Source organism: Pristiophorus japonicus, chromosome 6, assembly GCF_044704955.1.
Source record: "Pristiophorus japonicus isolate sPriJap1 chromosome 6, sPriJap1.hap1, whole genome shotgun sequence".
Classification (NCBI taxonomy): domain Eukaryota; kingdom Metazoa; phylum Chordata; class Chondrichthyes; family Pristiophoridae; genus Pristiophorus; species Pristiophorus japonicus.
Window position 1 is genome coordinate 119,357,505 of NC_091982.1, and position 23,189 is coordinate 119,380,693.

A 23,189-nucleotide genomic window follows, 5' to 3' on the forward strand; every position below is an offset into this window, starting at 1 on the left:
CTTTCCTTTATTTGGTCACTGTCGAGCAGTGTCCCTGGTTGTGATTTGGAGATGCTTACTGTCCCTTCACGTTCCATTACGATGGCTTTACAATCCCCCATGTGTCACTCTTCAGTTCCAGTGACCTTTAATCCTGGAGTCACAAGGTCACCAGATAATAGCAGATGAGTAAGGCTGTTCAGCTCACCTTGGTTCATCCGTTCCGAAAGTTCCCCCTGTTTCCCGCCCCCCCCCACCCCCCCAGCCCCGGCAACTTGTTTCTTAAAAGATTCCCAGGTTAACATTTTCATCCAGGAGTCCACTCTCGTATCGGAGTCATGTCAAGGAAGCAAATTCCACTGTAGGGAGAAGGTGATTAAAATGCTCGATCTCCTTGAAATGTGTTCTTTGCTGTCTGTCTCTTACACAACTAACGTGAGGCATTTTAGTTTTTCCTAATTGGTTCAAAATGAGGAAATCCTATCACTGTGAAGATGGCGCCCGTGATTTGGACTGGAATTGATTGGTACAAGTATCTTGCTCTACTGTTAACCCTGTGCACATTATATAGCTGTGTTAGTTCAGTCTTATCTTTTCCTGATGAGCCGTCACATTGATTTAACATAACACTGAGCATTGTGTCAGGAGCTGCAATTGGAGTGGGGCGTGGCATGGGGGGTATGTTAATGAACTCTCAGGATGTAGGTGTTGCTGGCAAGGCCAGCATTTATTGCCCATCGCTAGTTATCCTTGAGAAGGTGGCGGTGAGCCGCCATCTTGAACCGCTGCAGTCCGTGTGGTGAAGGTGCTCCCACAGTGCTGTTAGGGAGGGAGTTCCAGGATTTTGACCCAGCGACGATAAAGGAACAGCGATATATTTCCAAGACAGGATGGTGTGCGTGTTGGAGGGGAATGTGGAGGTGGTGATGTTCCCATGCGCCTGCTGCCTTTGTCCTTCTAGGTGGTAGAGGTTGTGGGTTTGGGAGGTGCAGCGAGTGTTTGTGATGAAAACCTGTCGGCTTATCACATCAGGAAGAACATTTTGACTGTACTAATGTTTTTTTTTTCTGTTCTTCAGAATCACCGGGCAGACCCTGAGGGACTGTTTACCAAACTGGAGCGGATTGGAAAGGGGTCTTTTGGTGAAGTCTTCAAAGGAATTGATAATCGGACACAGCAAGTGGTTGCTATCAAAATCATTGACCTAGAAGAAGCTGAAGATGAAATAGAAGATATCCAACAGGAAATAACTGTCCTAAGCCAGTGCGACAGTCCATATGTAACCAAGTATTTTGGATCATATTTAAAGGTAATGAATGATTTGATGTACTTTATTACAATAGAATCATAGAAATGACAGCACAGGAGCAAGCCATTTGGCCCATCGTGCTGGTACCAGCTGGTTACCTGGAGCTACCTACACTCGTCCCATGGTCCTGTCTTCCTTTCCTACTATTCCTCTGAATCATGTTCTTGTTTCTGATTCAATAAGGTAAAGCATTCCATGTTCTTATAACTGCCTTTTAAAATAAATAACTTTTCCTGTTTGTTCTAGTAGTGACAATCATGAATCTATGTCCTCCAGTTACCAATTGACCAACTTTCTACCATTGCAAAGTCTTTCATAGTCCATCAGATCCTCCCTTGACCATCTCTGTTCCTCTGCAAAACTCCCGATGTTTTTTTAAGTCCTTCTTCATAACAATAATATCTCGTTCTTGGTACCATTCGCGTGATTCTTCGCTGTACCCTTTCCATAGCTCGAATGTCCTTCCTATAATGAGGGTGCCCAGAACAGCACACGTTACTGCGATCTGACGAATGACTTGAAGGAATTCAGTGCTTATGCTGAAGAAGTGCTTCCATAAACCTGCTGATATTGTGAGTGGGAGTATATCCCTCGCTCCAGTCCCAGAGCGTGTGGAATACAGTGCAGAATGCAGCTAATTACTCTCCTGAATAAATCAAACATTTTGGGTACACATGACCAAAGGAGAGGGTTGGTGAACTTACAGGTGTTGTATGCTTAGAGCTCTCGGCTTAGAATATCCCCCACGGCAGGTTTACTGCCAGCAGTGTCTCCACTTCCCTGCCCACCCCCCATAACCCTTTATTCCCTTATCGCTGTCTTATCTCCGCCATAAATATATTCAATGACCCAGCCTCTACAGCTCACTGGGGCAGAGAATTCCACAGATTTACATTCTCTCGTTGAGAGCCTGCCTGTGGGAGCGATCCACTGCTGTTACAGTAGAGATGGTAGGGCAGGTGCTGTGACGTAACTGCAGTATAGAAACATAGAAAATAGGTGCAGGAATAGGCCATTCGGCCCTTCGAGCTTGCACCACCATTCAATAAGATCATGGCTGATCATTCATCTCATTACCTCTTTCCTGCTTTCTCTCCATACCCCTTGATCCCTTTAGCTGTAAGGGCCATATCTAACTCGCTCTTGAATATATCCAATGAACTGGCATCAACAACTCTCTGCGGTAGGGAATTCCACAGGTTAACAACTCACTGAGTGAAGAAGTTTCTCCTCATCTCAGTCCTAAATGGCTTACCCCTTATCCTTAGACTGTGTCCTCTGGTTCTGGACTTCCCCAACATCGGGAACATTCTTCCTGCATCTAACCTGTCCAATCCCGTCAGAATTTTATATGTTTATATTCCCTCTCATCCTTCTAAACTCCAGTGAATAAAGGTCCAGTCGATCCAGTCTCTCCTCATATGTCAGTCCTGCCATCCCGCGAATCAGTCTGGTGAACCTTCGCTGCACTCCCTCAATAGCAAGAATGTCCTTCCTCAGATTAGGAGACCAAAACTGAACACAATATTCCAGGTGAGGCCTCACCAAGGCCCCGCACAACTGCAGTACGACCTCCTTCTTCTTAAACTCAAATCTCCTAGTTATGAAGGCCAACATACCATTTGCCGCCTTCACCGCCTGCTGTACCTGCATGCCAACTTTCAATGACTGATGTACCATGACACCCAGGTCTCGTTGCACCTCCCCTTTTCCTAATCTGCCGCCAGTATGTGGGAGTTGGGGCGACCAGCAAGATCCCAAGCAACCACGTTTGCCGCAAGTGCCGGCAGCTCGAGGATCTTCAGCTCAGAGTTGCTGAGCTGGAGTCCGAGCTGCGGACATTGCGACACATCAGCGAGGGAGAGAATTACCTGGACACTTTGTTCTAGGAAGCAGTCACACCCTTTAGATTAAGTAGTATTTTAGAGTTAGTCAATGGTCAGGGACAGGATGGTGTGACTGCAAGTCAGAAAGCTATTCAGGATATAGTGATAATGGAGCCTTGACCTTGTCCAACAGGTGTGAGTTACTTGCTGTCTGTATGGATGAGAACAAGAACTCATCAGGGAGGGTGGGCAAACTGACCACGGCACCGTGATACAAAAGGCCATCAAGTGGGGGGAATAAAAAGGAATGTGATAGTGGTAGGGGACAGTATATCAGGGGGATAGATACTGTTCTCTGCAGCCGCGACAGGGCATACTGAAGGCTGTGTTGCCTGCCTAGTGCCAGGGTTAAGGATATCTCCTCACGGCTGGAGAAGGACTTGGAGTGGGATGGGGAGGATCCAGTTGTCATGGGCCGCGTAGGAACCAATGTGGAGGCGTGCCACTTCAGGGAGCTGCATGAGGTGGTGCAGTAGGGCGACGACTTTGAGAAGGGCGACTGGATTGGACATCACCAAAATCTAGGTCGCTGATTGGAGCGTGGGCAGGTACAGCAGGAGAGGCAGCAAGCAGCAGAAGAGTGGCGAAGGAGCGGCGAGGCCGGGGCAAAGGAGCGGCGAGAGATTGTAGAGCGATGTGATCGGGGCCCAGGAGAGGTGTGATTTTGGAGCCTAGAGGAGCTGAGGGCCCAGGGGCAGCACGGGCCAGCCCACACTGCGATATGTGTGCGCACTAGGTCCGTGCAGCAGAGCTGGTCTCCAGTCATCTTGGTTAATCCTTGCCATTGCAACATGACCTAGCTCTGTCAAACACATGTGGTGGCTGTGTGCAATGGCCACCACACGTTAAAAAATCCACGCACAGGCATCTTCCACCCTTCAACATATAGTTTGGGACTTGGAATGTTGGGTCCTTCATTGAAATACCTGTGAACTCGTCGAACTCATCCCTTTTTGGTGTGGAAGCAAGTCATCCTCAATACGAGGGACCGCCTCGAAGAAGAAGGAACCAACGACATCGGTAGAACTAAGAATGAGGTTCTGCTGAGAGTTTGAGGAGTTGTGGACCAAATTAAAAAACAGAACCTCAAAGGTAATAATCTCTGTATTGTTACCTGAGCTACGCGCCAGTTGGCATAGGGATAAGCAGATTAGGTTAAATGTCTGGCTCAGAGTGGTGTGGGTGGCATGGGTTTTGCAAAATGCTAGAATCCATTATTAGGGATGTGGTAACAGGGCACTTAGAACAAGGTTATATGATTAGGCAGAGTCAGCATGGTTTTATGAAAGTGAGATCGTGCTTGACAAATCAGTTTTGAAGGTGTAATTAATCGGATAGATAAGGGAGAACCAGTGCATGTAGTGTATTTGGATTTTCAAAAAGCATTTGATAAGGTGCCACACAAGAGGTTATTACACACAATTAGGACTCACTGATAGGGTGTAATATATTAGCATGGATAGAGGATTAGTTAATGGACAGAAAACAGAGTAGGGATAAACGGGACTTTTTTGGGTTGGTAGGCTGTAACTTGCGGGGTAACGGGGGCTTGGGCCTCAGCTATTTACAATCTATATTAACAACTTAGATGAAGGGACTGAGTGCAATGTGTCTTTAAGTTTGCTGATGATAAAAAGTTAGGTGGGATTGTAAGTTGTGAGGAGGATGCAAAGAGGCTGCAGCGAGATATAGACAGGTTGACTGAGTGGGCAAGAACATGGCAAATGGAATACAATGTGGGGAAGTGTGAAGTTATCCACTTAGGTAGGAAAAACAAAAAAGCACGATATTTTTTGAATGGTGAGAGACTGGGAAATGTTTGCATTTAGAGAGACCTGGGTGTCCTTGTACATGAATCACAGAAAGTTAACATGCAGGTACAGCAAGCAATTAGAAAAGCAAATGTTGTGTTAGCTTTTGTTACAAAGGGATTAGCGCATTAGAGTAAAGAAGTCTTACTACAATTATACAGGGCATTGGTGAGGCCACACCCGGAGTACTGTGTACAGTTCTGGTCTCCTTACCTAAGGAGAGACAGACTTGCCTTGGAGGGAGTGCAACAAAGGTTCACTAGACTGATTCCTGGGGGGGTTGCCCTATGAGGAGAGATTGAGTTGACTAGGACTATATTCCCTAGAGTTTAGAAGAATAAGAGGTGATCTCACTGAAACATAGAAAATTCTTAAGGGGCTTGACAGGAATAATGCTGAGAAAATGTTTCCCCTGGCTGGGGAATCTCGAACCAGGGCTCACAGTCTCAGAATAAGGGATCGGCCATTCAGGATGAGATGAGGAGAAATGTCTTCACTCAGAGGGTTGTGAATCTTTGGAATTCTCTACCCCAGAGAGCTGTGGAGGCTCAGTCGTTGAGAATATTCAAGACAGAGATTGGTAGATTTTGGGGACCTAATGAAATTAAGGGATATGGTGATAGTGCCGGAAGGTGGAGTTGAGGTAGATCTGCAATGATCTTATTGAATAGCGGAGCAGGCTTGAGGGGCCGAACGGCCTAGTCCAGCTTCTAATTCTTGTGTTCTTCTGTTCTGAACAAATGAGGGAGCCATGGTGGTCGTCTTGTATCTGTAACAATGTGGCTTACTGCAGTGTTTGTCACCGGTGGTTCCCCGGGGCACTGGCCCCCAGATTTACAGACTATTCAGTTGTGTTGTTGCCTGAAATCCAGCAAAGGAACACCCAGCTTTGTGGTGACTAAGTGAATGAGGCAGGCAGGCTAAGGGCAAATCCACGCCCTGTGGAAAAAGGTGGCCTTGATGGTGAATGCCACCTATAGCAACCCCTGCATAGTTACTCAATGACATAAGAAGTTCAATGACCTCTCCAGAGTAGCCAAGGTAATAAGAAGCAGTCATGCGTTGTTACAGTGCACTGCAATAAGTAGGTCCACCACCTTGTCACTGCACTGAACACCATCTACCACTTACCCCCAATATGCAGGAGGTCCCACAATACCCTACATACCTGCTTCCTTCCCTCACAGCCGTACACGTGGGGAAGCAGGAAAAGAATCATTTGATACGTATTATCTTATTTCCCATGATCAACCCCATGCAGGAACGCTTTCTCACAGCTGATGGGTAGACTGCCATCATGCTTTCTGCTTTTCCTCTCAAAGGGCTGAGTGCCTCACAGTCAGTATCCCAGGCTTCCTCTTGAAAAACATCAGCCAGCTACCTCTGAACCTCCTGGTGTTGAGTGAGCCATGAGGAGAGGTCGGGGGTTAGGATGGGAAGACCCCGCAATTAATAAAAACAGCCCCAATTTTTCTAGTCTTTCTAATTCTGGCCTTTTGAGCATCGCGATTTTCGTCACTGCACTATTAATGGTCGTGCCTTCAACTGGCAAGGCCCTAAGCTGCCTTTCGGGTGAGATGTTAAACCAAGGCCCCTTCTGCCCCTTCAGGTAGGTGTAAACGATCCTATGACACTATTCGCAGAGGAGTTCTCCCTGGTGTCTTGGCCAATATTTGTCCCTTAACCAATTTCATCAAAAGCAGATGTTCTGGTCATTATCACATTACTGTTTTTAGGACCTTATTGTGCACAAATTGGCTGCTGCGTTTGCTACATTACAGCAATGATTACACTTCAGCAGTACTTAACTGGCTGTAAACTGCTTTGGGACATCCTGAGGTTGTGAAAACCATTATAGAAATCCAAGTTCTTTTTACTGGTTCCCCGAACTGTTTGTGCCACCTTGGACTGCACAGTTGTTACATGCTCAATGGCCAAAATAAATAAAGAATAGCAGGGATTGCTCATTTAAAAGTCTAAAGTTCAAGCAATACAGAAGCACCTGGGGTGTGTCTCTCTAGGTGGCACAGTACCAGTTTGAATCCTTGGATTTATTTCATTCGATAAACAGTAGACACATCATTGGCTCACTGCCCTTTCCCTGGCCCTTCTTGTACTTGCCACACAAACTCCGTGCCCTTCACAGTCCATCAGGCCCCTGACCCCACTCGTAGTTTCTGTACCGGTTCTGTTTCTCTCGGTATGAATAATGTTGATTTCCTGTGGATCTCTCTCTCCGTGTGGGAAGGAAATGCCTGACTGACCTCTGTCACCTCCTCGTGTGCTCTCATTCCCTCTTCCCCCTACCACTCGCCATTCCTCTAACTCTGGCCTCTGGTATAGAAACATAGAAATTTACAGCGCAGAAGGAGGCCATTTCGACCCATTGTCTCCGCACCGGCCGACAAAGATCCGCACGGCCCTCGGTCAGCAGCCCTGTAGGTTACATGTAAACCTATGAACAGTGGCGGAAATGGAAAGAGCACCCAGCCCAACCGGTCCACCTCACACAACTGCGACACCCCTTATACTGAAACATTCTACACTCCACCCCAACCGGAGCCATGTGATCTCCTGGGAGAGGCAAAAAACAGATAAAAACCCAGGCCAATTTAGGGAGAAAAAATCTGGGAAAATTTCTCTCTGACCCATCCAGGCGATCGAAACTAGTCCAGGAGATCACCCTGGCTGTAATCGATTACATGCACTACTTACCATTATATTTGCACCGTCCAACAAAAGGTCATCCAGTCTAATCTCAATTATCAGCTCTAGGTCCATAACCCTGCAGGTTACTGCACTTTAAGTGCCCATCCAACCATCTCATAAAAGTGGTGAGGGTTTCTGCATCCACCACTCTTCCAGGCAGTGAGTTCCAGATCCCCAAAACTCACTGCGTAAAGAAGCCCCCCCTCAAATCCCCTCTAAACCTTCCACCAACCACCTTAAAATTATGTCCCCTCGTAATAGACCCCTCCATCAATGGAAATAGGCCCTTACTATCCACTATGTCCATGCCCCTCAATATTTTGTACACCTCAATGAAGTCTGCTCTCAACCTCCTCTGTTCCAATGAGAATAATCCCAGCCTATCCAATCTGCCCTCAGAACTAAGATTCTCCATTCCAGGCAGCATCCTAGTAAATCTCCTCTGCATCCTCTCTCGTGCAATCACGTCCTTCCTATAATACGGCGACCAGAACTGCACGCAGTACTCCAGCTGTGGCCTAACCAAAGTATTATACAATTTAAGCATAACCTCCCTGCTCTTATATTCTATGCCTTGGCCAACAAAGGCAAGCATTCCGTGTGCCTTCTTAACCATCTTATCCACCTGCCTGCTACTTTCAGGGATCTGTGGACAAGCACTCCAAGGTCCCTATTGAGTGGCCTACCGCTTAATGTGTATTCCTTTTCCTTATGAGCCCTCCCAAAGTGCATTATCTCACACTTCTCAGAATTAAATTCCATTTGCCACTGCTCTGCCCACCTGACAGTATATCCCCTTCCCACCGTTGGCACATGTGATTCCAGCTGTCTAGGCCCCACGCTCTGGAATTCCCTGAAATTAAAACAACAACTTACATTTGTATAGCACATCTAATGTAGCAAAACATTCCAAGGTGCTTAACAGGAGCGATATCAATAAAAACATTCTTGACACCGAGCCACAGAAGGAGAGAGCAGGACAGATGACCAAAAGCTTGATCAAAGAGGCTGGTTTTAAGGAGCATCTTAAAAGAGGCAGAGAGATTTAGGGAGAGCATTCCAGAGCTTAGGGTCTAGGCAGCTAATGGAAGGCCACCAATGGTGGAGCGATTAAAATTGGGGATGCACAAGAGGCCAGAATTAGAGGAGTGCAGAGATCTCAAAGGCTTGTTGGGCTGGAGGAGATTGCAGATACATGGAGGGGTGAGGCCATGGAGGGATTTGAAAGCCACAACGGGGATTTTAAAACTGAGGCATTGTCGGACCAGGAGCCAGTGAACGTCAGCGCACACAGGGGTGATAGGTGAACAAGACTTGGAGCGAGTTAAGATACGGACAGCAGTTTTGGACGAGCACAAGTTGTATGTAAGGTGGAGATGGGAGGCCAGTCAAGAGAGCATTGGAATAGTCAAGTTTTGAAGTAACAAAGGCATGGATGAGGGTTTGAGCAGCAGATGAGCTGAGGCAGGGTTGGAGTCGGGCGATGTTACTGAGGTGGAAATAGGCAGTCTTGGTGATGGAGTGGGCAGGTGGCTGGAATATTATCTCGGGGTCAAACACAACACCAAGGTTGCAATCGGTCTGGCTCCATTTTAGACAGTTGCCGGGGATGGAAACAGTGGTCAGGAAACCGAGGCCACAAACAATGGCTTGAATATTTATTCGGAGGAAATTTCTGCTCATCCAATATTGGATGTCAGATCAGCAGTCTGACAAATCAGAGATAGTGCAGGGATCGCATATAGATGAGAAATAGGAGGTGGCCATGGATAGATCCTTGGGGAACACCAGAGGTGACGGTGCGGGGCCGGGAAGGTGAAGTGATGGAAGGCTTTGCAGGCTGATTAACAGTCTGATTGGCCATGTTAATGCTCTTTCCCTGGCCATAACCATCTTTATTATGGGTTAGTCAATTCTATATGGCGCAAGGGTTTTAGGAGCTCCCACAACCACCGGACACCAGTATCTCACTGGATGTCAACCCAGAATTCGAAGCCAGACCTCCGACTCCACTCGCCGGGACTGTCGGGAGTGGGGTTCGAACCCTAAACATTCTGGCCCAGAGGCGGGAACGCTACCCCCCCCCCCGGTCCAAAGACTCAATCCTATCTAGGACCTGTCAGATGCCATTGGAAGTCCTGCCTCAATACACTCAGACTCCCATGTTGAATTCTACCACCCTCTTCTGGAAGTGGACCAGTGGGTTACATGCAGCTGTTGCCTCGGTAACCAGTTTGCGGCAAGTCACTCAGCCAGATAGACCCGGGAGATGTCAGCTTTGACCCCTGGTCATCGGCTCAGAAGCTGGACCTGTTTTGGAAAATGAGATTACCCAGCGTCTGTCGTCCACTGATGAACACCAAGCCATGCTTGCTTTCTCCTGCTGCCGACCCAAACACTCTCAGCTGAATTGCAAGCTCCATTCATACATGCAACAGAAAGTTACACTCTGACTTTGCACACCTGCTGGGCAGCCTGAAATTCCAGGAGCTTGTCCCAGAAAGCCGGGTGGGTGTTGTGTTATGTTTTTTATGCTTGGGGAGATACAGGTATAGCGAAGCTTCTGGAGGAGCAGGGCATTTCGGAGAGCAATTTCCCGATTTCCACGTTTAACTGCACACCTGCGGTTGCTGGGAATTGTTCTTTAATGATGCTGGTTGCCGATTGTTGCACCGTTATTTCTAACACAAGAGCAGGGGGGGTGATGCTTGAACTGTATAAAACACTAGTTAGGCCACAGCTAGAGTACTGCGTGCAGTTCTGGTCATCACCATCATCATAGACAGTCCCTCAGAGTCGAGAAAGACTTGCTTCCACTCCTGAAGTGAGTTCTTTGGTGGCTGAACAGTCCAATACGAGAGCCACAGACTCTGTCACAGGTGAGACAGACATTCGCCGAGGGAAGGGATGGGTGAGTCTGGTTTGCCACATGCTCCTTCCGCTGCCTGCGCTTGACCTCTTCACACTCTCGCCGTTGAGATTCGAAGAGCTCAGTGCCCTCCTGGATGCACTTCCTCCACCTAGGGCGGTCTTTGGCCAGGGACTTCCAGGTGTCAGTGGTGATGTCGCACTTTATCAGGGAGGCTTTAAGGGTGTCCTTGTGACGTTTCCACTGCCCACCTGTGGCTTGTTTGCCATGAAGGAGCTCCGCATAAAGTATTTGCTTAGCAAGTCTCGTGTCTGGCATGCGAACCGTGTGACCTGCCCAGCGAAGCTGATCGAGTGTGGATTACACGAAGGATGTGATTGCACGCGAGAGGGTACAGAGGAGATTTACGAGGATGTTGCCTGGACTGGAGAATTTTAGCTATGAGGAAAGATTGGATAGGCTGGCTTTGTTTTCTTTGAAACAGAGAAGGCTGAGGGGAGACCTTATTGAGGTGTATAAAATTATGAGGGGCTTGGATAGAGTGGATAGGAAGGGGCTATTTCCCTTAGCAGAGGGGTCAACAACCAGGTGGCATAGACTTAAAGTAATTGTTAGGAGGTTTAGTGGGGATTTGAGGAAAAGTTCTTCACCCGGAGGGTGGTGGGAGTCTGGAACTCACTGACTGAAAGGGTGGTAGAGGCAGAAACCATCACCACATTTAAAAAGTACTTGGATGTACACTTGAAGTGCCGTAACCTACAGGGCTACGGACCTAGAGCTGAAAAGTGGGATTGAGCAAGGTAGCCTCTTGTTGGTCGGCACGGACACGATGGGCCGAAATGGTCTCCTTCCGTGCTGTAAATTTGTATGATTCTATGATTCTATAATCTGAGCTAATATATAAATTTGAAATTACTGCCCATTCACTGGAGAGATATCAATTGGCGAAATGCGGGTTGTGAATTTATATTTTATATTTGCCTGTGGATTGTCTGTCACACTTATGCTACGGGAATGGTACCAGAGAGAGAGAGAGAGAGAGAGAAGTTGGTTCTTTGTACTGACTTCTGTTTCAGAAGGAAAAAACCGGCCCAGAGTGAACTTCCCTTATTCCCGTGTTCTTTCTCCGAGGAGCAACACATGTTTAATTATTGTCTGACACTCTTTTGGCCTAGAATCAATGAAACAAGCTTGATCGAACTCCGTGTACTCTGGTAGAGAGAGGACCTTGTTGCCGTGTCAACTCTGCACAAAGGGCTGCTCACTCAGTCATTAAGGCCAACAGGCATCAAGAGCTAGTCAACGTTAATGGAAAAGACCAACTTTGCCTGTGGGCAAATCTGTAGCTCGCATAAAGCCGTCCTTTCTGTGCAGGTTGTTTCTTGTCCACTGGACAGGGTGTGCTCATTCTGCCCCTACATTTTATGTAAAGAAGCCAGGGCCAGTTGTGTTGAGGGCTTTGTACTTTGGAAAGGCCACTAATCAGGGCAGGCAGTAATCTTTTCAAACCTGTAGGTCGATGGTGAACTTGTAGTAGGGTTTGCCAACTCTGATTGGACGATGGTTTCATCGAGCCTCCAACCGCCCCGCCCCAGCACTGGTTACCTGACGTCAATACTCGTGGCAATCAGTCAATAATGGCGGCTAGAATACCCACAATCCACTGCGCTTGAGAAACCGCTCCATCCGTCATGTGGTTTAACGGCGCGCATGGGCACCAGGGTCCCATTGTCATCCTGGGAGTGCTGCGGCCCTGTGGGGAATCTGGCCGGCGTCAAAAGGGAGAAGAAAATGTCCCAATGATTTTTCTCCTGTATTTCTTGCGGGAGTGTTTGGGAGATCGTTTGTTAATTCCCGCAGACTTGAAGGGCAATCCGTGAGGGATGGCAGCACTAAATTGTACAAGAGCCTGGTGCTGGTGGTGTTGTAAACTGTGGTCAGGCTTAGCCAAGCAGGTGATCACTCATTGCGATGTGTACAGGCTGGCTGCTTCGGCTGCAGCTTGGCGCCGAATGTATTTAAAGAAAGAACTTGCATTTCTATAGCGCCTTTCACGATCTCAGGATGTCCCAAAGCGCTGTACAGATAATGAAGTCGTTTTGAAGTGTAGCCACTGTTGCAATGTAGGAAATACGGCAGCCAATTTTGGAACAGCAAAGGCTCACCAACTGTAACGTGATAATGATCAGACAACCAGTTTTTTTGTGATGTTGGTTGAGGGATGAATATTGGCCAGGACACCGGGGAGAAATACCCTGCTCTTCGAAATTGTGCCGTGGGATCTTTTTTACGTTCACCTGCGAGGTAGCTTGGTCCTTGGTTTAGCATCTCATCCGGAAGACAACACAGCACTCCCTCAGCACCGCACTGGAGCGTCAGCCTAAATGATGTGCTCAAACCTCTGATGGGGGGGCTTGAACCCACAACCTTCTGATTGAGAGGTGAGAGTGCTATGTCCAAGCCATGGCTGCCTCCGCACTTCAGTTATGTGGGGGGACTAGAGAAGCTGTGATTGGAGCAGAGAAGGTTATAGGGAGATTTAATGGAGGTGCTGAAAATGATGATTGGTTTTCGGGCGAAACTGTTTCAGCTGGCAGTAGCCTCGTAACCAGAGGACACAGATATATTGTCATTGACAAAAGGACCAGGAGGGAAGCTAGACATTTATTTCCACAGTGAGTTATTATGATCTGGAATGCACAGCCTGAAAGAGCGGTGGAAGCAGATTCAATGGAAACTTTCAAAAAGGAATTAGATATACAGTTAAAATAGAAAGCTTTGGAGAGCTCTGGGGAAAGAGCGGGGGAGTGGAACTAATTGGAGAGCTCTTTCAAAGAGCCGGCACAGATGCAATAGGCAGAGTGGCCTCCTGTGCTGTAAGTTACTGTGGTTTGATAGCCAAAGGTTTCAGAACAGTGCAGATTTGGATAATTGTGTCATTAGCAGCATCAACCTTGCTCGTTTTTGCTCTCCAAGTGTCATCACATGGGGCTCTCTTCCTTCCTCTTGTATTTGAATGAGGAAATGATGCAGAGGAAGTGTGTGCAATTTCATCAGGTTGCCCTTGGCGTGGAGCAACACGGCTGTGGGCATATCGCTGAGCTCCGTGGTGTCGCAAGACAAATCCACGCTCGGGATCCTGAGCAGCGGCAAGGTCGTTGGAACACCACCACCTCCAACTTCTCCTCCAAGTCACAGAACTGGAAAAGTGCAGGGGCAGGAAAGTGGGGGAGGGGAGGAAAGAACAAAAGGGAAGGTCAGGAGAGATTGAGAGACACAAGGGATGATGGTGCAAGGCAAAAGGAGATGGTAATGGGACAAGTTAAGAAACAAAAGATGAGTCTAGACAGGATGTAAATGGAGATGCCAGAATCATCAACAGCTGCCATGGGAACGAGAAAAAAAACAAAAAAAGAAAATAGGGTCAGAGGTTATGGTCTGAATTTGCTGAACTCGATGTCGAGCCCAGAAGACTGTAAAGTGCCTAAACGAAAGATGAGGTGCTGGTCCTATGGGAAATCAATGCTGGCCTTGCCATTGACAATCACATCCTGAGAATTCCTTTAAAACTAATAGCTCACATATCTCCCAGGGGAAAGTTGATGACGGCATAAACCATGCTAGTGTTATCATTGAGCGTGCTTTCTTGTCGCTCTGTGGTAGCAGTGTTGCTTCTGAGTCAGAAGATTGTGGGTTCAAGTCCCATTCCAGAGACTTGAGCACATAATCCAGGCTGACATTTCAGTGCAGCACTGAGGGAGTTCGGCATTGTTTGATGTCAGATGTGCCGTTTTTCAGATGAAACGTTGGACCGAGGCCTCATCAGACTGTTCTCATGGACATAAAAGATCCCACGGCACTATTTGAAGATGATCAGGGGAGTTCTCCCTGGTGTCCTGGTTAATATTTCTCCCACACACATCACCGAAAACAGATTAACTGAACACCCAGCTCAGTTGCCTACATAACAATGACCAGACTTCAAAAGTAGTTCAGTGAATATCCTGAGGTTGTGATAATCCTTCAGATGAGACGTTAAACTGAGTCTGCTCTCTCAGTTGGACCTAAAAGATCCCATGACACTATTTTGAAGAAGAGCAGGAGAGTTATCCCTGATGACCTGGCCAATATTTATCCCTCAGTCAACATCACTAAAAACAGATGATCTGGTCATTATCACATTGCTCTTTGTGGGAGCTTGCTGTGCACAAATTGGCTGCCGTGTTTCCCACATCACAACAGTGACTACACTCCAAAAAGTACTTCACTGGCTGTAAAGCGCTTTGAGACGTCCGGTGGTCTGAAAGGCGCTATAGAAATGCAGGTCTTTCTTGAAGGTGCTATATGAGTTCAAGTCTGTGTTCTTCAATTGTAGCTTGGTCCGGTGTCAGAGGGCCGATGTTGACATGATTGGGGCCTTTTCAGTGCTGTGACAACACGTAAGGGGACTCGTGGGGTGGGGTGGGGTGGGTTGGGGGGGTGGGGTAGTTTGCAAGGACAGAAGTGCGGAGGGTGAGATTTTTGAGGAGGGTGAAAAGGAAAGGAATAGTATCGGAGGGGCGGGTGTCATTTACACTATCAGCTAGCATGTGGGGCCAGGTGGGGAAGTTGGGTGGTCAGTAGTTTAGTGGGAATAAGGGAGCAAGAGGTGGGTCTCGAGAACAAGGTGAGCTTGAAGAGGTCCGGGAGAAGCTCGGGAATACGTGGGAGCAAGGGGAACCTTGGGGGAGCTTTGACTTGGTGAGATAGGGGAATGGAGGATGCTGGAGGGGCAGCTCAATCCACACTGCCATCTTTAGTTCCTTGGTTTTTCTAAATGGGTATAAACTGAAGTGATCAGCTGCTTCTGTAGACTGTAAAAAGACAATGTAACAGAGAGGGTGAATGTGGGTAGTGCAGTTAATGTGTATACGGGCATTCAAAAGCTGTTTTATAAAGTACCACATGACAGATTTGTGAGCACACAGGGTTAAAGGGACAGTGGCAGTATGGATATGAAACTGGCTGACAGATAGAAAGCCGAGAGTAGTGGTGAACGGTTGTTTATCAGACTGAAGGGAAGTATACAGTGGTGTTCCCTTGGGCTTGGTGTTGGGATCCTTGGCTTTATTGATAGAGGCATAGAGTATAAGAGCAAGGAAGTTATGCTAAACCTCAATAAATCACTGGTTAGGTCCCAGCTGCAGTATTGTGGCCAATTCTGGGCACCGCACTTTAGGAAGGATGTCAGGGCCTTGGAGAGGGAGCAGAGGAGATTTACTAGAATGGTACCAGGGATGCAGGCCTTCAGTTACGTGGAGAGACTGGAGAAGCTGGGATTGTTCTCCTTAGAGCAGAGAAGGTTAAGAGGAGATTTGATAGAGCGGTAAATAAGGAGAAACTGTTTCCAGTGGCAGGAGGGCCGGTAACCAGAGGACACAGATTTAAGGTAATTGGCTGAAGAACAAGAGGGAAGATGAGGCCAAGTTATTTACTCAGCGAGTGGTCAAGATCTGGAACGCGCTGCCTGAAAGGGTGGTGGATGCAGATCCAATAGTAACTTTCAAAAGGGAATTAGATAAATACTTGAATTTTCAGGACGATGGGGAAAAAGCGGAGGAGTGGGACTAATTGGGTAGCTCTTTCAAAGGTCCCGCACTGGCATGATAGTCGTGGCCTCCTTCTGTGCTGTAGCATTCTATGAGTCTATTAAAGAGAAACATCACCATTCTCAACATCGACCCCTGAGAGCAGACGGGCCCATCCCAGAAATGTTGTTAAAAATACTGAGCGGAAACCTTGATTTTGAATCTTTGAATTTACAGTTCAGGTAGAAGTGACGAGAAATGGAACCCAATGTAAAACACTGTTATTTTGAAATGGGTTTGAGCTACATGATTATTGGTTCTAAGAAGAGAAAAAGACTTGCATTTATATAGCGCCTTTCATAACCTGAGCACATTCCAAAGCTTTACAGCCAATGAAGTACTTTTTGAAAAAAAAAGAAAGACTTGGATTTATATAGCGCCTTGCACGACCACCGGACGTGTCAAAGCGCTTTACAGCCATTGGAGTATTTTGGCGTGTAGTCACTGTTGTAAAGTGTTAAATGCAGCAGCCAATGTGTGCACAGCAAGCTCTCGCAATCAGCAATGAGATAAATGATCAGATAATCTGTTTTACTCAATAGTAACTTTCAAAAGAGAATTGGATACATACTTGAAGGGAAAACATTTGCAAGGCTGTGGGGAAAGGGCAGGGGAGTGGGATTAATTGGACAGCTCGACCAAAGATGTATGATTCCATGGTTGATCTATAAATATTGGCTAGGACACCAGGAGAATCGTCCTGCTCTTCTTCCAAATAGTGTCACGGGATCTTGTGTGCCCACCTGAGAGGGCAGAGGAGACTCGGTTTAACGTCTCATCTAAAAGACTGCGCCTGCGACAGTAAAGCACTCCCTCAGTACTGCATGGAGTGTCGGTGAAGATTTTGTGCTCAAGTTTCTAGAAACATAATGGCCCATCATGTCCGTGCTGGCCGACAAAGAGCCACACGGCCCTCGGTCAGCAGCCCTAAAGGTTACAAATAAACCAATGAATAATGACGGACAGGTAAAGAGCATCCTGCCCAACCAGTCTGCCTCACACAACTGCGACACCCCTTATACTGAAACATTCTACATTCCACCCCATGTGATCTCCTGGGAGAGGCAAAAAACAGATTAAAAACCCAGACCAATTTAGGGAGAAAAAATCTGGGAAAATTCCTCTCTGACCCATCCAGGCGATCGAAACTAGTCCAGGAGATCACTCTGGCCATATTCTAATCCCTACAGTACTTACCATTGTATCTGTGCCAGCCAAAAATAGGTTATCCAATCTAATCTCACTTACCAGCTCTAGGTCCGTAACCCTGCAGGTTACGGCACTTTAAGTGCCCATCCAAGCACCTTTTAAATATGGTGAGGGTTTCTGCATCTTCCACCCTTCCAGACAGTGAGTTCCAGACCCCCACAACCCTCTGCATGAAGAAGCCCCCCGTCAAATCCCCGCTGAACCTTCTACCAACCACCCTAAAACTAATTGACCCTTCCATCAATGGAAATATGCCCTTGCTATCCACTATATCCAGGCCCCTCAGAATTTTATACACCTCAATGGGGTCTCCTCTCAGCCCCCTCTGTTCCAATGAGAACAAACCCAGCCTATCCAATCTGTCCTCATAGCTAAGATTTTCCATTCCAGGCAGCATCCTAGTAAATCTCCTCTGCACCCTCTCTAGGGCAATCATGTCCTTCCTCTAATACGGTGACCAGAACTGCACGCAGTACTCCAGCTGTGGCCTAAGCAAAGTATTATACAATTTAAGCATAACCTCCCTGCTGTTATATTCTATGTCTCGGCCAATAAAGGCAAGCATTCCATATGCCTTCTTAACCACCTTATCCACCGGGCCTGCTACTTTTAGTGTATCTGGATCCCATGGGCTTTAACCTTCATGACCAGTCTACCATGTTGGACCTTATCAAAAGCTTTGCTAAAGTCCAGATACACTACATCGTACGCACTACCCTCATCGACCCTCCTGGTTACCTCCTCAAAATATTCAATCAGGTTAGTCAGACACGATGTTTCCTTAACGAATCCATGTAGACTGTCCCTAATTAATCCTTGCCATTCTAAATGTAGATTTATCCTGTCTTTCAGGATTTTTTCCAGTAATTTTCCCACCACTGAGGTTAGGCTGACAGGCCTGCAATTACTCGGCCTATCCCTTTCTCCCTTTTTAAACAAGGGTACCACATTAGCAGTCCTCCGGCACCATGCCTAGATCCAAAGCAGACTGGAAAATGATGGTCAAGGCCTCTGCTATTTCCTCTTTTACTTCACTCAACAACCTGGGATGCATTTCATCTGGACCTGGGGACTTATCCACTTTCAAAGAGTTGGACTTGAACCCACGACCTGCTGACTCAGAACCGAGAGTGCTGCCCACTGAGCCACGGCCAAAGTTCTCCCGAGCTCAATAAACTTGCCAGAAGCTTGGTAGAATGTTCTGGAGTTTTAGCGGTTTAATGTTAAGGGCCTTGTTTTGTGAAGTCATCATCATAGGCAGTTCCTCGGAATTGAGGAAGACTTGCTTCCGCTCTAAAAGTGAGTTCCTAGGTGGCTGTATAGTCCAATATGAGAACCACAGTCTCTGTCATAGGTGGGACAGACAGTCATTGAGGGAAAGGGTGGGTGGGACAGGTTTGCCACACGCTCCTTCCGCTGCCTGCGCTTGATTTCTGTATGCTCTCGGCAATGAGACTCGAGGTGCTCAGCGCCCTCCTGGATGCACTTCCTCCACTTAGGGCGGTCTTTGGCCAGGAACTCTCAGGTGTCGGTGAAGTATCGGTGTGTTGTCGGTGGGGCGGAGATTCACGCGGTCTGGTGGCACCGACACGCGAGCATTGAGCCGAGGCTTCATGTCGGGATGTGCCGGAAATCCGCTCCTTGATTTTGTTTTTCTTCCATGAACGATTTTGTCCATTGGAGCCACTGTCCGATTGTTGCTGAAATGCATCAAGCTCTGTTTTTGGTTGGGTGGGATTGCGGGACTGTTGCCGGCGGGTTGTTGATCGCACTCTGCTCTGTTTGTTCTGTAAACCTTGTGCATGATACGCCTTAGCTCAGTCATGTCTTATTTCTTCCAAACCTTTGAACTGAAGGTGAATTATGTTTGAGAAAGGCAAACATTGAAGGGTGTATTCACCCAAAGATTCTTGTCATACTTTTATATTTTGTTTCCTGTATTTCACTGTTTAAGAAGATTTGTTAATGACAGACCATTTAACATTGAAGCCTGTCACTGAGCGGCTGTACAGCACCTTCTAGTGGCCAGTTGGAGTCCCACTGGTGGGGCCCAGGAACAGATTGCTGCCCTCCTCCTTGGCAGGATATGAGGGGGATAAAGATAGAAGGGGAGTTGTATTCTGCACCATGTCTGGCTTTCTGTGTGTCTCTTCTATCTCTCTTTCTCCATCTTTGTCTCTGTGTCTCTATCTCACTCTATTCAAGTCCCACTCCAGGGGCTTGAGCACAAACAAATCCAGGCTGACACTCCAGAGCAGTGTTGAGGGAGTGCTGCACTGTCGGAGGTGCCGTCTTTCAGATGAGACGTTAAACCGAGGCCCTGTCTGCTCTCTCAGGTGGACGTAAAAGATCCCATGGCTCTATTTTGAAGATGATCAGGGGAGTTATCCCTGGTGTCCTGGCCAATATTTATCCCTCAATCAACATAACAAAACCAGATTATCTGATCATTATCACATTGCTGTTTGTGGGAGCTTGCTGTGTGCAAATTGACTGCCGCGTTTCCCACATTACAACAGTGACTACACTCCAAAAGTATTCAAAGCACATTGAGATGTCCGGTGGTTGTGAAAGGTGTTATATAAATCCAAGTCTCTCTCTCTCTCTCTCTCTCTGTCGCTCTCTCTTTCTGTCTGTCTCTCTCTGTCTGTCTATCTGTCTCCTCTCTGTCTGTCTCGCTCTGTCTCTCTGTCTCTCTGTCTGTCTGTCTCTGTCTGTCTGTCTCTCTCTCTCTCTCTCTCTGTCTCTGTCTCTGTCGCTCTCTCTTTCTGTCTGTCTGTCTGACTCCTCTCTGTCTGTCTGTCTGTCTGTCTCTCTCTCTCTGTCTGTCTGTCTCTCTCTCTCTCTATCTCCTTTTCTTTCTCTTTCTCTCTCCCTGCCCCCTCTCTCTCTCTCTCCTTGTCTCTCTCTTTCTGTGTGTCTCCTTGTCTCTCTCCTGTCTGTCTGTGTCTCTCTCTGTCTGTTTGTCTGTCTGCCTCTCTCTCTCTCTCTCTCTTTCCTTCTGTCTGTCTCTCTCCCTCTGTCTCTCCCCTGTCACTACGGATACCCTGTTGTATAATTTCAATAATTTTCTGTTCAATGCCCAGTGTCTTGCTCTCTCCAATTATTTATCAGTGCGTGATTTCATACTTTGACATTTTCCTTATTTGGTTTAAACGAAAGTAGCTGCTGACCTGAGGGAGGATGAGGTGGGACAACACATTTAAATACTGTAACTAATTAACCAATGTGTGGCTCTGTTGCCCACTGATTTATGGTTTATTCAGAACAGTTGACCAAATTATAGAATTCGATCTCCAAAACAGTGTTTTTAACAATTCTGGAATTCCATGCAATTAAAGAACTAGTTCAGCCACCGTAGCCCTGCATGTGACCCCAAGTGACCTTGTCCAGGGGACGGTAACCAGCTGTGAGTAGGCCCCAGGTATTTCTGGGCGATAGCCATGTTTACGTTTGGTTCACACATCCTGATTTTCAATAACCGCTTTGGAATATCTTACATTCAGTGTATGGTAGCCTGCTTGATTTGGCTCTAAATTGTCAGACGACTTGTACGACATCCAGTTCTTGATGCGCAGAAATTTTCTCCAACTAAATATTGGGAAGACAGAAGCCATTGTCTTCAGTCCCTGCCACAAACTCCGGTCCCTCGCCACTGACTCCATCCCTCTCCCCAACTTCTGTCTGAGGCTGAACCACACTGTTCGCAACCTTGGTATCATATTTGACCCCGAAATGAGCTTTCGACCTCATAACTAAGACCGCCTATCTCCACCTCCATAACATCGCCCGTCTCCGCCCCTGCCTCAGCTCATCCGCTGCTGAAACCCTCATCCATGCCTTTGTTACCTCTAGACTTAACTATTCCAACGCACTCCTGGCTGGCCTCCCACATTCTACCCATGTAAACTAGAGGTGATCCAAAACTTGGCACCAAGTCCCACTCCACGGCCTCGACCCTCCCTATCTCGGTAATCTCCTCCAGTCCCACAACCCCCCCGAGATGTCTGCGCTCCTCTGATTTTGCCCTCCTGAACATCTCTGATTATAATCGCTCAACCATTGGTGGCCGTGCCTTCTGATGCCTGGTCCCCAAGCTCTGGAAGTCCCTCCCCAAACTTCTCCGCCTCTCTACCTCACTTTCCTTCTTCAAGACGCTCCTTAAAACCCACCTCTTTGACCGAGCTTTTGGTCACCTGCCCTGATTTCTATTTATGCGGCTCGGTGTCAGTTTGTTTTGTCTCATAACACGAAATGCCGTGGGATGGTTCACTATGTTAAAGGCGCTATATAAATACAAGTTGTTGTTGTTATGGTACTGGACGAGCCACATCGAGGTCGTGAGTTCAGCTCTCAGTACAGCTAGTTAAAAAAATTAGTTCAATGAATATAACAATTTGTGGACTGGCACCAATGAAAACAAAATCATGCTGGATTGTCATTTAAAAAACCCAACTGGTTTGCTAATGTCCTTCAGGGATGGCCCACACACAGCCCGTGAAGCATCCTCGCAAACATTAGCAAAGAAACCAGGACCTCCTAAAGCACTTGAAGTACTTTTGGAGTGCAGTCACTGTTAAGTGGGAAACGCGGCAGCCAATTTGCGCACAGCAAGCTCCCACAAGCAGCAATGTGATAATGAGCAGATAATCTGTTTTAGTGATTGGATAAATATTTGCCAGGATACCGGGGAGAACTCCCCTGCTCTTCTTCCACATAGTGCCATGGAATCTTTTATGTCCACCTGAGAGAGCAGACGTTTGACGGTCACAGCCACAAGACGGCTCCTCAGCACTGCACTGGAGTGTCAGCCTGGATTATGTGCTCAAGTCCCTGGGGTGGGACCTTGTAACTCGGGCAAGAGTGCAATCCATTGAGCCACGGCTGACATGGCAAGGAGGAGGCCCACACCACCTCCTCGGTAATTGGGGACGAGCAATAAAATGCCCCCTTACAGGTGTGACCCACATCCCAAGAACAAATTTTTAAAAATGACAAGATATATTTCTGCTTGGAGGTAAACGGCCCAGAAATTGCAAGTTTCTCATTTAGTAGAAATGAGATGATCACTGGCTCTGAACTCTGGTGCTACTCAGGGCTGAGTATGAAGACTTTGTACACTGTCACGCCTCCCGTCTCTGATTATATCAGCTAATGAAGTCTGCACCTTCTTTTTTACAGGGGACGAAGTTATGGATCATAATGGAATATTTGGGAGGCGGTTCAGCCTTGGATCTGGTAAGTGTAAAGTCCATCTGTTGGCGATTGTCACGGTGAGTCTGTATCTGAAGTTTCCAAGGCATGGTCTGAAGCTGGGGCCTTGTGTTTTGCTCGCTGGGTGAGTAGCTGGACTAGGATATGAACTCGGAGATCATTTCATTCCCTCTGGGTTTGGCAGTGAGACACCAAACTGTTCCTGGCAAAAAGACGAATTTGCTCGTGGCTGCGTTCTACGGGACTCCCAAACCGTACCTGGGAATGGAAAATATCAATGTTTTGACAATAAGAGAAAGTTGATTGTCCTGACGAATGTAGATGGTCTGATTTGATTCAGAACATTGGCTTCCACCCACTGTTTTCAATTGAGAGTGCGATCTCAGTGAAGGCAGCATCTTGTAAAGGTGTCCCGGGTTGGATTGCCAACACTGGTTGGACCGTATTCATCACATGACCACCCTCCAACTGCCCCACCCTCAGGCTACTGCCGTTGGTCACCCACTACATCATTCGATAATGGCAGCAACAGTACCCATGATCCTCTGCGCTCCAGACACCACTCTATCCAATGCG

At 47.3% G+C, this 23,189-nt stretch overlaps 1 protein-coding gene across 2 annotated transcripts in view; it reads left to right on the forward strand.

The window, feature by feature from the left end:
• Window positions 1-23,189, forward strand: part of stk26 (serine/threonine protein kinase 26) — a 137,829-nt gene that overhangs the window by 88,379 nt on the left and 26,261 nt on the right. For both annotated transcript variants that reach the window (XM_070883143.1, XM_070883144.1), the window contains 2 exons: window positions 1,058-1,288; window positions 22,581-22,637. In XM_070883143.1, the coding sequence (XP_070739244.1) occupies window positions 1,058-1,288; window positions 22,581-22,637 (288 nt within the window). The remainder of the gene's footprint in view (window positions 1-1,057; window positions 1,289-22,580; window positions 22,638-23,189) is intronic.